Source organism: Oryzias latipes, chromosome 23 (genome assembly GCF_002234675.1).
Source record: "Oryzias latipes chromosome 23, ASM223467v1".
Taxonomy (NCBI): domain Eukaryota; kingdom Metazoa; phylum Chordata; class Actinopteri; order Beloniformes; family Adrianichthyidae; genus Oryzias; species Oryzias latipes.
In genome coordinates this window covers 4543771-4561232 of record NC_019881.2, presented here as the reverse complement: position 1 = coordinate 4561232, position 17462 = coordinate 4543771, and the positions used below count along the sequence as shown (strand labels likewise).

General features: G+C 45.1%; 1 protein-coding gene across 1 annotated transcript; it reads right to left on the bottom strand.

Annotated features, from left to right (window-relative positions):
• Positions 1-805: 805 nt before the first annotated feature.
• LOC101165523 (lamina-associated polypeptide 2) lies at positions 806-15988 on the bottom strand. Its single transcript, XM_004082883.4, has 6 exons — positions 15668-15988; positions 5804-5921; positions 5508-5636; positions 4607-4710; positions 1684-1766; positions 806-1540 (listed from the first exon to the last, which is right to left on the bottom strand). The coding sequence occupies exons 1-6, from the start codon at positions 15899-15901 to the stop codon at positions 1237-1239; spliced, it is 972 nt and encodes a 323-aa protein (XP_004082931.1). The 5' UTR covers positions 15902-15988; the 3' UTR covers positions 806-1236.
• Between the last annotated feature and the right edge of the window lie 1474 nt (positions 15989-17462).

The following is a 17462-nucleotide window of genomic DNA, read 5'->3' as shown; positions in this document are numbered from 1 at the left end:
GGTAAAAAAATGTGCGAGCAAAAGGGAAATGCCACTTTTTCCAGCTCACAACGCCGTTTAAAATCGACAAACTCTTTTCTCTCCCCAGGTAGCTTCTGAGGGATGCTTTAGGAGTTAGGAGGCGATAGATCAAAGTTAAAATGTGTAAAAGTAGTAAAAGGGATTTTACTTCTAAATTCAAGGTGGCCGCCTCTTCTCTTGGTCAAAAGGTCAACGAAACTTGGGTTGTAGGCTCTACCTTATGGCATAAGTGTAAAATTTTTGTTTAGACAAAATTTCCCAACAAAAATGGCCACCAAACTGTAGGCCCAGTGGCCATCCCATTAAAATTTTAAAACCTCTTTAGGAAATCCCAGGCACATTTTGGTTTCATTAGTGGATTTTGAAATTTTACCTTTGAGTCCTGTCGATTTTGGCCCCATTGTTTTTTTTACGGTTTCTCCTGCTGTGACTGTATTTCATGTCTTGACGAATCGCGTGGTACGTCACCCATAGAAAATGCCTCGCTTCCAACCAAATCCAGAAATTCAGCCGCCATGTTGGAACCAGATGTCCTCAGTAAGCCGTGATTGGTCCGTCTACATTTCTATGGCAACCGCTCTCTCAAACAGGAGTGAGCGTTTTAGAAGGCCACACACCTACCACTAAAAGCGGACAACCCGTCGAACACTTCGAAGGTTCGACACGAGGCCACCCACTTTTATTGAAGAATCTGATTGGTCTGACAGAATGACTGAGTAACAGCTGTTTATTTCTCTATAAGAGACTATGAGATTTCAGCTGAGCTGCATGAAAACCGCCTTCACACACACATTAAGAGCGTTTATTGAGTTGAGGACGAACAAAAAGTTACAAGTACAAAAAGAGTACAAACATTTTTTATTAAAAAAATACAAAGAAAACAGTAAAAAAGATTCTGGATAAAAACTTCAACCATGATAGTTGAGGGTAAAAAAAATCTAAGACACAAAGAAAAGTCAAAGTCTCAGCAACTTTGATGTCAGCTGGAGTCCAGATTCATGATAGACCAAGTGGCTCAGGAGGGTCTGCTTTACGGCCGTCCGGGTCCTCACTCAAACTAAAATGCCCACGTCGTTTCTGTCACTGGAAACTGCTTAGACACGAGGAAGCAAAAGCACCTGACATAGGTAAGGCAGAGAAGAGCATGTTCACAAATCAGACTGAAGAGCGTCCTCCTCCTCCTGGACTCTATGCTGAAAGGTTGGCGCCGGGGTCTTAGTCTGAGAAAAGGGCGACGATGTTGGTCTCCATGCTCTGGTACACCAGGAACAGGAACCCCAAGACCACACCAAGCAGACACAGCTTTATCCACACGGACATGGAGCGGCGCACCGCTCTGACCTGACCTGCAGGGGGGGTCGCGGTCAAGGGCTTGGTGGAGGAAGGGGTCTGGCTGCTGACTGTGGCGGCACGTTGCTCTGAGGAGGGGTTGTTCTTGGAGTCGCTGGCAGACTGGAAGGAAGTATCGTCGGTCACTGGACATCCAGCTGCTCCTCGAATGGGCTGCCGGCAGGTGGCGCTGCAAGCAATAAACACCAGAACACGGCTTCCTTCACTGCTTCATACCAAAGAGTTGGGCTTGGGGGAATTTTGCGGTGCTGAGTGACAGGAGGTGCCTCATGTCTCTAAAGTTGTGAACAGAGTGAGGGGGGTATGACTTACAGCATCCCTGTGGGACAGTTCAGGTCATTCGGAAACGCCTGCTCCTTCTTTGGGCTCTGGCTGCTGGTTTTGGTTTTCTGGACCTGCAGAGACAAGAGCCAGCCATGAGCTTCTGCCACTTTATTTTTGATGTAACATGGAAACACACCCGTCCATCGGGGGCACCATATTAGACTCTAATGGACTCCAGTCCAGATGACCGCGTGAGGAACGCCTTGGAGAAGTGTCCCTAGTGTAAGAGACACCTGTCCACAGAAACAACGACAATCGACAATCCAAGGCTACAACCGACCAGCTGCAACGCGTTGTTCATTTTACAGACGTTTGTAAAGCTTATGCTAGTAGAAGGCTGGTACTGAAATATTTACAAAGAACAGTCCTGCAGAGGTTACTGCAACCAATATGATCATAGCTCTCCAAAATAATGTATGTTCAATAAATAATGCTTAAAGATGTAGTTGTAGAGTTAGATAAGCGAATTCTCTCTAGAGTTCTGGTACATCGCCTGCCCGTCCTGCGGGAGGATCCCTCCTTCATGTGGACACCCTTAAGTTTTTTCTTTTTCTTTCTGGAATCCATTTTTTCCGGAGTTTTTTCTCACCGAGAAAGAGGGTCTAAGGGCAGGGATGCACCCTTTAGTTTAGCCATTACCTACTGAACTCTATGACTTTATGATTTCCTGTTTATCACACGACTATTGTTGTAATACTGGGCTATATAAATAACATTGAATTGAATGAATGCATCAATGTCTGTTGGCGGCTGTGGCGACCCCAGATTAGGGACTGATGCTGACCTTCAACAGGGTGGTGTTCAGCAGAGTCCCCCTCTCCTCCTTTGGGTTCTGACTGTATCTCAGCCAAAGGTCATGTTCTGATCTGGTTTCAGGAACACAAACTATTTCTTCTTCTAACACAAAACCCTAACTTGCAGCTTTGTAGTAGCAGAACAGAACCAGAACCAAATGCAGAGCTGTACATCAAGACGGTCTTGTGCTGCTCCAGGATTCAGGTTTGTTCAGAAACAAAACCGCCAAATACACGTGAACACCTTAATGAAGGTGTTTAATAGAGTTTCATAAGTTAGATGACCCAATACAAAAAGAATGCAGGTATGGAAGTTCTCTGCAGCGGCGACATGTTACAAGAACAACCCAAGATTTGATGAGAGAGGCAAAAAAAGACCAATAAAATAAACCCTGTCCATCCTAATTAATGCAAAGAAGAACCCGAGCCCGACTGGGCATCACTCTTTGCAGGAGATGAACCAAAATCTCAATCAACTAAACACCAAACCAACCAACCGAAACACCCAGCAACAGACATACCAAAAAACAAAGTGACTATCCCAAAGACCTGACATCTAACCAATAAAACCAACTGACCAACCAACTAACTGCCTCAACAACACCTGACAACTAACCAACAGACCTGCCGACCAACCAACCATTTGACTGACAGATGAACTGACTTTAATGGTTTATTTTGTGCTTTTCTCAAGCTTTTCAGAGTAATCATATCCTTATATATGATTATATATTCCCTTTGGCACACACACACACACACACACACACACACACACAAAAAAAACACATTTTCATGAAATGTGAGTCATTTTTATGGCTCATTTTCCTACCTGGAAGTAACAAGCCTCAATCTCTGAGACTCCACCTTTCTCTCCTTGTGGGCGCCGCCCATTTTATGACATAAATCTAGAGCCGGCCTCGGCAGCGTGTCTGCGTTTCGTCTACGAAATCTAACAACATCAATTGTGCTTATGATGATAAATGGACCAATGGACCAATGGAAACGGATCAACAACTGTTTAGAGAACCGTTTGAGCCCTGCAAAGGCGGCAACTTTAGTTGCACCCTTTGTGGTATTTGGTCTTCCCACTGCGCTCCCGTTGCTGTGAGCCTTGGTTGAGGCACCGGTTAGTGTGTCAGAGGACTGACTGGGTTAGAGACTTTAGACTTCTGTTTACTTGTGGATGTTTTTGGTGAAGTTTGGTTTTCCAATGTGGACTGACAGTTTGCATTAGAAAACTCTGCTGCTTTTCGTTTTGTCAATGGCTCATTAAAAGCTGCACTGTACCACAGCCCCTCAAGAGAGGGGTCATTCTGTTGTACCTTCTCTTTTCCTTGGGTTAGGAATGCAACAGCTGTAAACGGCTCTCATTGATCTCAGTTGAGAAGAACTGCTTTGGTCTGGAGAATGAATCATTTCTGCATTTAGTCTTGGTTGTGAGCGGGGCCGGTTTAGCTCGTGCTGGTTTGCGGCGCCTTCCGTCCGTGAAACCAGGGTTCGATTCCGGGCTGCTCCCTATTCCCTTCTCTGCTACTGTGCCGGTCCCAAGCCCGGTTGGATTGAGAGTTTTGCGTCAGGAAGGGCATCCGGCGTAAAACATTGCCAAGTTATCCATGCGACTCACCCTCGAGGGAGGGTTGTTTCGCTGTGGCGACCCCTGATGGGAGGAGCCGAAAGTGAAAGAAGAGTCTTGGTTGTGAGCAAAACTCCACAGCCTCCTATGGCCAGCAGGGGGGGGCTGCTAACACACAGAACATGGAGGGAGGGGCCCCTGAGCAGGGCTGTCCTGACAGCATTGAGAACTGCAGCTAATCTCCATCATGTGCTTTGAATCAGGATGAGTACAGCGGACCGCTCCAACACTTCTACTTTAGCTGCACCACCACAGTTTGACGATACAAGGTCTGCTGCTGATCCCCCAACCCTCAGACACAACAGGAACAGTGTTACTTCAACATGACCTATGTTTACAACATGTTTACTACTGGAAAACCTGGAGAAAGCAGATCTTTTCCAGATATGTCATGCAGAAACAGAAAGGAGGAAGACTGCAGCAGGAATTCCAGCAGATCAGCCACTCACTCTCACATGATGGTTAAAAAAAAGGGCTCTCCTACCGTCTGCTGCTGGCTTCTGCGAGTGCGGCTCCTCAATTGTCTCTCCACCACTGGAGCTGGTTCTGGTTCTGGATCCGGTTCTGGCTCTGGTACCGCGGGCAGCTCTGTAAAACAGATGTGGTGCTGAATTCACACAGATGATTTCAAAACCTGCACTCTATAGCAGAAGAAATCCTGACCTTCAGCAGAAAGATCCGTAGCTGCTGCTTCGTGGATCAGTTATTTCCAAAAACAACGTTTCATTTTATGCGGATGACTTACAAATGTACCTAACTTGGATTCCAGGATCTCTGGATGGATAGATAGAATTCCATAAAAGGAGTTTAAATTTATAAAAGTTAATAAAGGTTCTAAATAGCGGCCTCTTGCCGAGGTTAAAGGTCAGTGTTGCAGACCTAACTTGGTGGGAATTTTGGTGAAGATCGCTCGAACAAAAGTTTTCTTTTCTCCTATTGTGCGCAAATCTAAAAAGTTTCTAAAACATACTAAAAAAGTTTGAAAAAAAGTTTCAAACTTTGCCACAAAAATGACCACTTGGCTGTAGGTCCTGTTGACATCCCATAATAGTTATAACATTATATAATAGTTATCACAGGAACTATTATTCAGTTTTAATAAATATACACACACTGTTTACATATTACTATATATAACTTATTTTAGTAAATTCAGCCTCTAGCTTTAAAGATTATACTATGTATCATTTTCTTCAGCTGTCACCCAGACACTTTCTCAGAAAACATTTTTAAGTCATTATTTATGGTCTCAGGTCACATGACCGTCTCTGAAAGGGGAGGGGCTGTGCCTGAGGGGGCAGTTCACTTGACTGGAACCTGCCGGCTGATCTACTGTCGTGTTCAGCTGCTGGAGCGTCTGCAGCAGGTAGCCTCTGGCCGCTCACCCTCCTCCCCGTCGCTGTAAACACCGGGCTCAGAGTCTCCATTGACCGGGGCGTCTGCAGGCGGCGGCTGCGAAGGACCGTTCTCCAGCAGCTTCTGCAGCTTCTTCTCATTAGGCTTACGAGTGGAAGCTGGAACGAGAGGAGCAAAGGACCACCTCAAACCTGCAGCAGGGTTCATGTCAACTTAGATGAAGAGCAGATCTGCATGAGGGTGGTAAGATGCTCAGAGGCAGCAGGATGGGGTCAGAGTTCATGCACAATAGGTTTGCAGCTTCAAGCCACACCAGCAGCCTCACCCAGGATGGGGCCGGCGTCCACACCGTGCTTGAGGAGCTCCTCCCTCAGGCGCTCGTTGGAGAGCGCCGCAATGTCAAGCGACTCCGCCTCCACCTTCTCCGCCCTCCTGGCAGACTTCTGTGAGAGAAAAGGTCATTTGAAGTTCTAATAGCCACCCCCATTACAGCAGAGCTGCATTGACACATCAAATTTCACTGGTGATCCAACACTTTCCAGGGTTGAACTCACATTCCCAGCATTCCCTAACCCAGATCAAGTTTTCATAGGTGGGGGAACTTCCTGATATTAAACACACCCATCCGATCATCAATTTTAATTCTCTGTTTTCCCTCAGAACGGAAAGAACCGGAAAAGCTGGAATTCTGAAGCCAGGCCCCCGAAACCTTCCCAATAGTTTTGAACTACACAGGAATCCAGGTTGAAACCGAAAACCACAGGCAGCAAATATTCATTCTTCCCTTTTTACTTCCTGTTCAGGGCAGCACTTAGCAGCAAATCCCTAACTTCCTGTTTGAAACTGCGTTGAAAATGAAATGCAGCCTTTTTTGGGCCACATCAACCAATATGTTCCTTGCCTTCCTTGTCTAGAAGGGTGTGTGTCCATTAACAGTGGAGGAAATCAGTATCTGATCCTTTGCTGATACTGAAATTGACAGGTTCACGGGGGGGCCGTGGTGGAGTGGGAGGGCGGTCGATTTCTGATTCAAGATTCATTTATCTGTCATTGTCATTAAAGCATGAGCAACAAAATTGCGTTTGGAGCATCGACAATCACCCTAATTATTTCAAAGTGACAAACAAAACGCATATTCACCAAATAAATAACCAAAGTGCAGCATCAGTACAAAAAAAGAAACAAAAAAATCACAAAGAAAATCAAGAAATTGAACGAATTCAAATAAACGTATCTGCATTTAACTGCAGGAAATAAAAAATTGCTTTATTTGTGTTTTAAACATCTTGTAGTATTTCTCTCGTGATGGAAAAAAATTAAGAGTAAAACTGCATTTCTGAGTATTTCTTTATTTAAATTGAAATGAATCCATGAAATTCCCTTTGAAAAAGCTGTTGTTGGGACGCAGCCACTAAAAGGGGGCGGGCCCCAGGCTCCCAGCTCCGCTCCATTCTGATGCCTCCACCTGCAGACCAATAGATCCACAAACGTCTTTGTGTTCCTCGTCTGAGCTGGATAGCTCTGATGTTGTTCGCCTTTTTGTTGCACCGGTAGTGTTAGGTTGGGGGTGTGAGGGGCTGTAAGCCAGCGGGATAGAGTGTAAACAAAGGGATGATGGGATATCAGCGAAGGGTTACTACCATGCCAACAGTCCTGTCCACAACTCAGTGGCGAGTTTCTAAAAAAAAAAAAGAAAGAATTTCAAGCAGCAAAGTCTGAAAAACTCTGAAGGAACAGTTTTTGGGTATCAGTGACTGAGAAGCCTTTCTCTGGTAACTTTACAGTTAACAGAAAGTAAACCGTGGACTTTTAAAACTGAAAGAGGGTTTCAGGCCTAATCGGAGGCCAACGCTGGAAGGATAATTGTTGAGGCTGCAAATAGACGATTTCAGCTCCAAATGAGAACAGCTGATTACATCAGAGGGTGGGGGGCTGGTATAAAAAGGCCCCTGTTCCTGAGTCTGGAGTCTTCATGTAAAAAAGTGCTGCTGTCCGAGCAGAGATGATGCTTCAGAGACGAGCATCTGAGGAATGTCAGGAACGCCGTCTGGAGCAACTCACGCACACATTCAGGCATACCTGCAGGATGGAATCTCAAACATGTGAGCCCTCCGGGGTTCCCGGGACACGCATACGGTCTCAGCTTTTACAAACACACTCATTTTCCCTCTTGGATGAAGGATGGGTGTGTGTTTGCATCTCGGAGAGCGCTGTCATCTTTTCCTAAAGCCAGCTTCCAGATGTGGACCTGTCCTTCCCTGCTGCCCCCCTGAACTGAACCCCGGACAGATTTTGCCCTCTGAGGCTTCAGCACCACCAAAAGGTTACAGACGGATCAACTGATACATTTGGCACGACTACATAGCTAGCAATCCTGTGTGAGGCCCAACTTTCCAAAGCCTTCCATTATCGTTTCACATGTCAATTCAGAGGAATGTTGTTACCTTTGAACTTCCTTAAAACCGCCCCAAACACCACTGTGTTTCCATAGAAACGTTTGCCACAAAGCCCAATTGGAGGACTACGGTTCCCCATCCACACTCATCTTTCTACAAAGTTCTATGGGGACGATGAACAGCTGCTGTTACCCATTTCGGCACCCATGTACGGCTCTATGTAAACATCCCCTGCATAAAAGCTAACTTTACATCTGATAGAAAAAGATGACGGGATCACAAAAGACATCCGTTTAAATTCTGGGGGTCTCCGCTGGTCCTCTCACTCTGCCTGCCTTCATCTTCCAGACAGTGGCCTGTTGGACATTCCTCATCATTTCTTCTGCTGACCTTGTTTCACCTGCTTCTATTTATCTTAGAGCCTTTTCATTTTCGCTTTTACATTTGATCTACAACCATCTTCCTCTTATCAGCCGCTGCTATCAGATGATCTGCACCAGAACTGCAGAGATGGCTTTGAACCAAAGACACCACTTCCATGTCATACCTGTCCAACAACATCTCGATGTCTAAGCACTGACTGGCTCCTTTGGCATCCACTTCCTTCCTGCAGGACCTTCAGGACATGTCCTCAACACAACTTGATTTCGAGATATGATGAGGTCATCCCCATTCTTGATTTGGAACATTCCAACAGCTCTGTTAGACTAGTTACTGGAAGCTCCAGCTGCCATATAAAGCCCCACGAAGTCCTAAAAGACCCACTGTGATCCTGTTTGGATCTATTTTTTAAAGCGTTCTTTTATTATGATTATGCCGTTTTTAAAAAAAGTCTAAATAAAAAACCTGTGTTGTTTTCTAGGACACTGTTTCTGTAGAGCGGCAGGAGTTCATTTGAAATGTGCCTGCGAGTTGTGGGCAGGACTGCTAACGTGGAGTAGGGCGGCACGATACGAGGAAAACTTGCAATATGCGATAATAATAATGAATATTGTGATGACGATATAACTTGCTGTACATGAACAAATAGCAAAACAACTAAATACATAATTTCCATTTCACTGCAACAGTCCAAATGACCCTCGTCTACATAGGAGGCAAACATCGAACATAAAAAGGCTCCATCTGATTGGTCAAATTCATAAATGGATTTATTTGATATACCTCAAGCTGCCGTAAGATTGTTTTAGCACATTTGAGGTAACCACTTATTGCAATTTTCGGCGTCTTTTGCGATATGCGTACTGCACAGGTTGATATCGGGATAACAATAAATTTGCGATATATTGTGCAGGCCTAACGTGGAGGAACCCCGCCCTTCTTTTCCTTCCCGTTGCTGTGAGCTCTCCGTCTACAGTCACTGACATATCCAACCTAACATTGGCGGTGCAACAAAAATGGCGAGCACTGACGGAGCTATCCTGTCGCACAGTTCTGATCCAGATTCCAGCTCAGACGAGGAAAACAAAGACGTTCATGGATCTATTTGTCCGCAGGTGAATGCATCAGAATGGAGCGGAGCAGGGAGCGTGTGGCCCGTTGATTGTAAATGGCGTATACTTTTATAGCGCTTTTCTACCTACAAGGACAAAGCGCTTTACATTCACAGACCCATTCATACACTGGTGGCCGCTCCGCTGCCAAACACAGGCGCCCGCCTACCACCAGAGGCAAGGCGGGGTTCAGTGTCTTGCCCAAGGACACTTCAACTCATGGGCGTGCAAGGCGGGCACCACGGCCGCCCCTTATAGCACCTACGTCAGCGCTGCAGACTTTTTCCAACAGCATTTCTTTCATCTGCTACTGATTCACAACGATTTGCAATAAGAAATACTGGGAGATTACATTTTTAGCTTAATTTTATTTTTATATATGTCCTCAGGCATCAGACAAATGCCACAAGAACGTGTTACAAACACCAAAACCTTTACCAAAAACAGATCAGTCATTCTCTCCAACTTCTTTACGTTGAGTATAGGAATATCGTAGACCATTAACAACAACACAGAGTGTCAATAGGCTAAACTGCCCCATAGTTCCACAAAGACCAGATGCGTCTTTGCAATTTATGGCAACAGCCTGCTGTCTTAGGTTAGCAAACCATCTTTTAAACCAGACCTTGGATTGGTTTTCCATTCATACAGAACCTCAGACTTGACAGAAAAAGGAGAACAGTGCTGTATAAGTATACGCCATTTACAAACATGCAAACTCCACACAGAAACGACTACCAGTAAGCTGGGTTTTGAAGCCTCTCCTCTTTGAAGTGTGGCAAGAGTGCCAACCAGTACAAGCCTATTCAGCCCAGCAATAATCCCATTATAATCTGGGAAAGAAGATGTCTGTCAGTCTGCTCATCTGGGTTCTGTATGACTGGTAGCACCAACCTGTGGCTTACAGCTCAAACTTGGTGGTCACTGGCATAAAAGGAGTTGTTCATTGAGACGTTAGCTCTGCTGAAATAGCAGGGACTGGTACTGTCCTGCAGACTAGACAGAGAACAGCCCACAAATCTTTGTGTTAAATTAACTGCTCTGCAGAGCTGTCCTGTCAAAGGTACACAAAGCAGCGTCATCTGCATCTGGAATGAAACAGTGCATGTTCTGACCAAGAAGGATGGAAATGATTGATGGAGCTGATAACTTTGGCTAAAGGAGGCTTTTCTCACCTTGTTTAGCTCTGCGTTGTAGCAACGAAATCAGTCTTTTGTGTGATTGCAATCAGTTGGGAGATTGCTTTCACAATGTTTTTGCTCCAGTTTTCTAGACTCCCTCCACCCCCCAAGTGCGACAATATCAATACCCTGCCAAAATCTGCTAAACAAATCAACACAATTGGATGTTCAACTTTGTAAAACACTTATAATCAAAGTCCAGATCAGAAAGACCCACAGGTCCAGTGTGTGCCTTTGAGTGACACTTACACTTAATGCATCAGACCAAATGTTCCAACAGTCTGACACAACAAATCATCGAAGTTAAGAACTTGAAGTTCAAGTGCTACCAAAATATAGTTAAGGTTTCTGAAGATGATCCAAAGCAACTGTTGTTTGTGTCGACAGAGGACCTCCAACTTCCCTGAATCAGGGCGGAGGAGTGGACATTTGCTTCTCCATGGGTTCAGAGGCTTAGCTGAGTTCAGTGGACTGAAAGACAATCTTAGATGTGGTGGTTGAAGTTTGGACAACAAAGTGGCTACGATGGGAATGGGTCCATGAAACGATCTGACCAGAATAGATGTCTTCTGTCTGAGAAAAAGTTCAAATTACTGGGTAAAGAATACAGCATCCGATTTTGAATTCTGCCATAAAATGTTCGTTAAAAACCCACAACCTGCTAAATCACGCCACTAATCATAACGTCTCCAGAGGATCAGAACTTTTCAGTCTGCTTTAAGTTTTGGTAATCTGTGTCCCGATGATGGTTCCAGGGTTGTCCCATTTGTTTCTCAATTACTTGTAGGTGACATTTAGAGTTCTGGGGCCTCATATATAAACGTTGCGTACGCACAAAAGAAGGCGTACGCCACTCTCTACGCAATAGTTGAGATTTATAAAAAGCAAACTTGACGGGAAAATGTGCGGTCCTTCACGCAAGCTCTGACCCAGGCGTACGCACAAAAACGGGTGAAATGAGAAACGGCGACACCGTCAGTAGATGGAAGAAACACGTGAAAATGACAATACTGCCTCTCATAAATAACATGAAGAATTCACAAAGCAAGTCTTACAATTAACAGCTACACAAACACCCGTTTGATCGATCAGCAGTGAAACAAAAAAAAAAGATCAAACGAAAATTACAACAGAAATTCAAATGAACACTTATGTGCAGAAAGAAAAGTGAAATATGTTCTGCAATATTGGCATGTTCTGCAATTCATCCTCATAAATAATATAGTTGACAGAACGAAATAATGTACAAAACTGATATTCTCGTCAATGTGTCCGTCTGGCGGGGCAGATATAGGTGCAATCAGACAGACAGATGGATAGATAGAGAGAGATGCATTAATTGTCCGCTGGGGAAAGTTGTTTTCATAGTAAAACATTTCTTCATAAGCTATGGAATTATGGTATTCATGCATACGCCTTTAGTTTGTTTTATTTTTGATAAACCAATGTACGGCGTATGTCTCAACCATTCAGAAAGCAACAAGAAATTACAATTGCGCTGATCAATTTCCCATTTCCACGTCGATTATTACCGACATCTGTAGCTTGTCAGATGCAATTAAATGGATGGAAATAAAATGCCCCATCACAATGCGTAATGACGCACAATGGCTGATCTTGCGCTCTTAGAAGATGTGGCAAATGGAAGAATTCGGAGTGAACGCATCTTTAGACAGCAGGAAGACTTGCTTATGAGTGGCTTATGAGCCGGTTCCGACTTCCTCGAGCCGTCCTTTTGGGCCCGGCGTTACAGAGGAGCACTGGGAGGAATCACGCGTCACCCGGTGCATCTGGCGCTCCGGTCCCCCCACCCCGGACCAGCCACGGTCCGAGGTTGTGAGGCTACAGCATTTACGGCGTCTGCCACCGTTTGCCGCTCACGTGCCTTTCTGGCATTAGTAATGCCCACACTGTGCCCTCCAAACAACACTTTTCTCCTCTTTTCCACCTCGCCAACGATAACTTCTACTTCACATTGAGTGAAGTTACGTTTTTTTGATTTCCTCTCGGTGTTTGCCATGGTTTCGCAATCAATGAATATTCATCTGTGGGCGTTTCACGGACTATTTATGGGCAACTATGGGTGTGTCATGAAGCCGCAAAAGCTGCGCTGCATTTAGAATTGGTTGTGATTTATTAAGGGAAAGATGCGTAGGATGTGCGTGCGCACGGTTTTATAAATCCGAATATTTCTGTGCGTACGCACGTCCTATGTTTCATCCGTACGCCACTTCTGACGCAAATCCTACGCAAAGTTTTATAAATGAGGCCCCTGATCTTCAGGAGATACTTGTGGAAGTTCTCTGGAGAAAAGTGAGGCACTGTACTTCTCAAAATAACCTTAGATAAACCTCTGGAAGGTTAATCTTCGAAAAAGCAAGAGTAAAAAAAAGAAATTAAATAAAAGTTTGAGGGCTGAAGATTTGGTTCCGGACGTCAAAACGTTGCTTTCCTGTTGAAAGAAAAACACTGAACAGTAAACAAACAAATGCTAGAGCAGGAGCAAGCAAGCAGGGACGTGTCTGCACTCTCCAGGAGCTAGAGGGCGAATTCACAAGGCCCTACACATTTCCTCTCCCTCAAGGTATCTCTGGGTTATTGTTGACTTCCGCTGCTGAAGCGACATGACATAAGTGGACGCACATTCAGAGATTGACTGAACACGGAGCTGACAGACGCCAAACCCCACATCTTGCTCTAGATCCTGATCTGAGAGCTGTGGATCAGGGACCCAACCCACTCTGGTTTCCTTTTAAAGAACATTCATAAACAGTGCAGACGGTCCATAAAAATGTGGGCGGAGTCAATGTGCAAATATGTACAGGACATTCCTCACTTACTACAGGTTTATTACCTGAGCCAAATCTCTGTTTGATCACACAATCATCCGGAAGAGACTGTTGGGACTTTATGATTGAGAGCCATCCAGCTAGCCCGTACCTGCAGGTGTATTAAGGACGAAGAGAAAATCTTACTGAAGACCAGCTCCTCTAAGCAGGATCATGAATGCCATACTGTCATTACCACTACAGAAGAGGGCTGACAGACCTGACCAGAGTCCAGGGTACACACTACCTAAATCAGAACTGCAGGAATGCAAGGTCCAGGGTTCATTTTATTACTTTTTAAGAACCCAGATCACAAAATTAAAAGTCCAAATCCGTTTCAAGTTGTCTTTTAATTACAATTATGCTGTTTTCAGCCAAAATCAAAAAGCCTGTTTTTTCTAGGACATAGTTTCTCCAGAGCGGCAGGAGTTCATCAGTAATTCACTTATGTTGAATTTGGCACATAAACAGAGCGAGGGGGGGGCCACATGGTCTCCAGGGTTCGGGTATGTGTGGATGGCGCATTTGGGTTGGGGGGCTGGTCTCTTAGCCTGCGCTGGGAGGGCTCCCGTTTCGGGGGGTGTCTGCCTGCATCGGACGGGCTGCCCATCCGTACCTGGGGCTGGGATAACCCCTTCTCTGGTTTTGAAATGGGCGGGGCAACCCTCTCTGGGGCCCGCGGTTGCTCTGGGCAACACCTACCATAGCCACGGGACCCGGGGCAGGCAGGTAGGGAGCCTAGTTGCCCCTTTCCTGGGAAGGGATGTCTGGGGGAGGGGTGGGTCCACTATCGGTACAGGACCCTGCGGTCTCCACTGAGGCCATCGGTGGTTGCCCTAAAGCTCGGTGCTGCCTTGGTCGGTAAGCTCTCCCAGGGGCGACACTTGGGGGAGGGGGCCTGGACTTGCACCTGGGAACGGCTCTTTTTGGCTCCTCTCCCTTTAGCACACACACCCTTTACACCACAATATACAATTTAACACACACACACACATACACACATACACATACAAGGAAGGTGGGACATCTGATCCTCTGTCTCCTACCCCATCCCTGGCTGGGGGGAACCAGGCCCTCTACAATGCCATGTCCCTTGAGTTGTGCTGGGTTCCAGGGGGTTCCCATCTCCTATCTCTTTACACACTCTCCCATTAACTTACAGCCACTGACCCCAACCTAACATTAGCAGTGCAACAAAAATGGTGAGCGAGTAATATTGGAGCTATCCAGCCCTACAGGTTTGATCCAGATTCCAGCTCGGACGAGGAAAACAAAGACGTACATCGCTTCCGTCTAAGTGGCTACATCAGAATAGAGCAGAGCAGGGAGCTTGTGGGGCCCGCCCACCAGATTTTCTACATCACACCAACAAGCATTTTTCGTTAATGGATAACTTGTCTGACATTTAAGAAGTTTGAAGTTTAATTAATTTCTTCATCTTTCGAAAAAAAAAATCTATAAGTGTTTAAAACACTAAAAGTTTTACTTAAATTTTTAATCTGACGTTTACTACAAGAGCCTGAAAGTTGTGTAGCTCACGTAGCTGTGGATGGGCGGGCCCAACAACACTAAACCATTTTAATTTGAATTGTCGGAGAGAGAAAAAATGAAAAATGTTTTCTGGGTTTTTACACATCACTAATATTTTTATTAAGTGATTATGTTTTTTAAGTCCTCTTTAAAAAAAAAAAATATTTTTTAAAAAAAATCATCTACAATGATTATCCTTTATTAGTCATTAAAAAACTTTAAAAAATATATATATTTTTTTTAAATCACTGGATTTTTTCCCACTTGCCTTCTTCTTTCCTTTTTTCTTGAAAGAGACATTTATTGTGAAAAGCTGACTTCTCCCGGAAGCCAGCTTTAGTGCGTTTTTGAATTTATCCAATCCTGTGACGTCAGCAACCATGAAAGGACCGAGCTGTCAGCTGACTCGATGGCGGGACGGCGCTTTGTTTACAGCCGGAGGAGTTTTTAGGGGGGACAAACCGTCGTTTAAGACGAGAATTTAAACGTTTCTCGCGGGTTTTACCGACACGTTTGAGGGCAGCTGCGGAGTGCGTGACCCCGCCTGTACCATGGTGTTTCCGCGCTTTGCGCAGCGTCCCAAAACAAACAATTTCCGGAGACAAATAAATGAAAGAAAAACGTCAGACGCCTCATTGTTGTGGCCGAACTCGCAGCGGGTCTGCGGGACCCGATATGAAGGCGGAGCGGGAAGCGCTTCGACGAACCCCAAAGTTAGTTAGATTCCAGCCCGAACCCCAGTCACAGTCAGTCACACGTACCCGGTTCGAGGAGCGGATCCGGCCGGACGCCCCGCGCGGCGGCGGCTCCTCGTCGCTGGAGAAGGCGTCCAGAGCTGCGGCCGCGCGGTTCCGGGGGGTGAGGTTCTCCAGGTAGAGCTGCACGTACACGTCTTTGGTGGCGGTGCCGCTCGGCAGCTCCACACTGTGGGCCAGCAGCTCGCTCCTCAGCCTCTCCTTCGTCAGCAAGGACGGGTCCTCCACGAACTCCGGCATGTCTGCGTGCGCGTGAAGAGACCGCTGCCCGAGAGTAGATAGGGGAGCCCGGAGGGCCGCGGGGAGGTCAGAGGGGGAGGGGCGTGGCTCAGCGGCGCCACCTGCTGGAGTTTAGACGAAAACCCGAAGGAGGAACAAAAAGCGGAGCCATCCTCTGTTTCAAGGAAACACTAGTGACGGTGGTTAATGCACAATAAAGCATTCATTACCTAATACTACGTATCATTTGATGCATTTGTTAGCTGTTAACTAATGTTTAGTATTTACCTTACTTAATGCATCAAAAAGCATAATTTTTACCAAGATATTGTAAAATAAGAGAAAATAGTCAGGAAGTTATTTATTATTTTAAAGAAACAGAATTTTTAAAAATTGCCTCCAGAAAAGTTTAAATTATATCAGCAGTTAACGTTTATTACTTCTAATTAGCAGAAATTAATTTGATTTTCATTTAATTTCTGGGTTGAATGTTCTGTAAGAAGAATATGTTAAAGAAGATAACATTGTTTTTTTTTTGGAGTTTTTAATATGTTATTGAATTTTCGATGGAGGACAAAATTGTCTTTATTTAAATACTTGTGAATCAGGAGCAGCGGTGAGGGGAAGGGGGGCGGTGTTGCACCACGCCAACCGTCTCAGAGGAGAATTAAAATGAACTCGGAGGTTTCTGTTGAACCGCTGGGAAAACCTTTTAAAATGCGTCAAAAGATGATCAGCGTGGCATTTTAACTGCTAAACGATTTTCTGATCAATAAAATACTCAGGAAAAGTTTTCAAAAGCTTTAAAGACAAACCAATGATTTAATGAATGTTTGGTTTGTGGTTTTGGGTCATTGTTCTACTCATAGTGAACGACCCCGCCCCCAAAATGATGACATCACAGCAACAGAAACCATTAATTAAATAAAAAAAAATGTGGCCAAAAAGTCTAAGAGTGATTAAAATATTTCAACACCCACGAACAAAATTATAGTGCACGTGTTGGGGATATCCAAAGGAAGTTTTGTAAATATTATGGGATGGCCACAGGTTTTACAGCTAGGCAGCAATTTTGTGTGAAATGTGGAGATTTTCACATTTTTCCACAATATGTTGATATATGAATATATATAAATGACTTGCAGGTGAACCCTGGTGCGGCTCACTTCAGTGTGCATAACCCACAGAGAAGGGAGAAAATGACTTCAGCTCCAGGAAAAACCTCCACGGTGAGAACCTGACGTAAGCAGGAGTCATGAACGAGTCTGAAAGTGTCTGCTGTGTAAATGTGGTTCAGGGAGGAGCTGCAGATGAGTCTTCACAGATGATGAAGGACTAGTAGGACTGGCTGCTTTTCCTTCTACCTCCTCCGGTCCCAGTCAGACCTCGTTTGGGACAATAGCGCCCCCAGATGAGCACCTGTGGGAACTGCTCCCTGTGATTTCCTGGGAGCAGTTCCTGAAAGTTTCAGGTCTGTGGAGGTTTTCTGCTGCAGCTGGACAACAAAACTTCTGCAAACTTCCAGGAAGTTTGAAGTATTTTGAAAATGTTTTTTAAAACAAGCTCTGCTCTGAAATCTTTG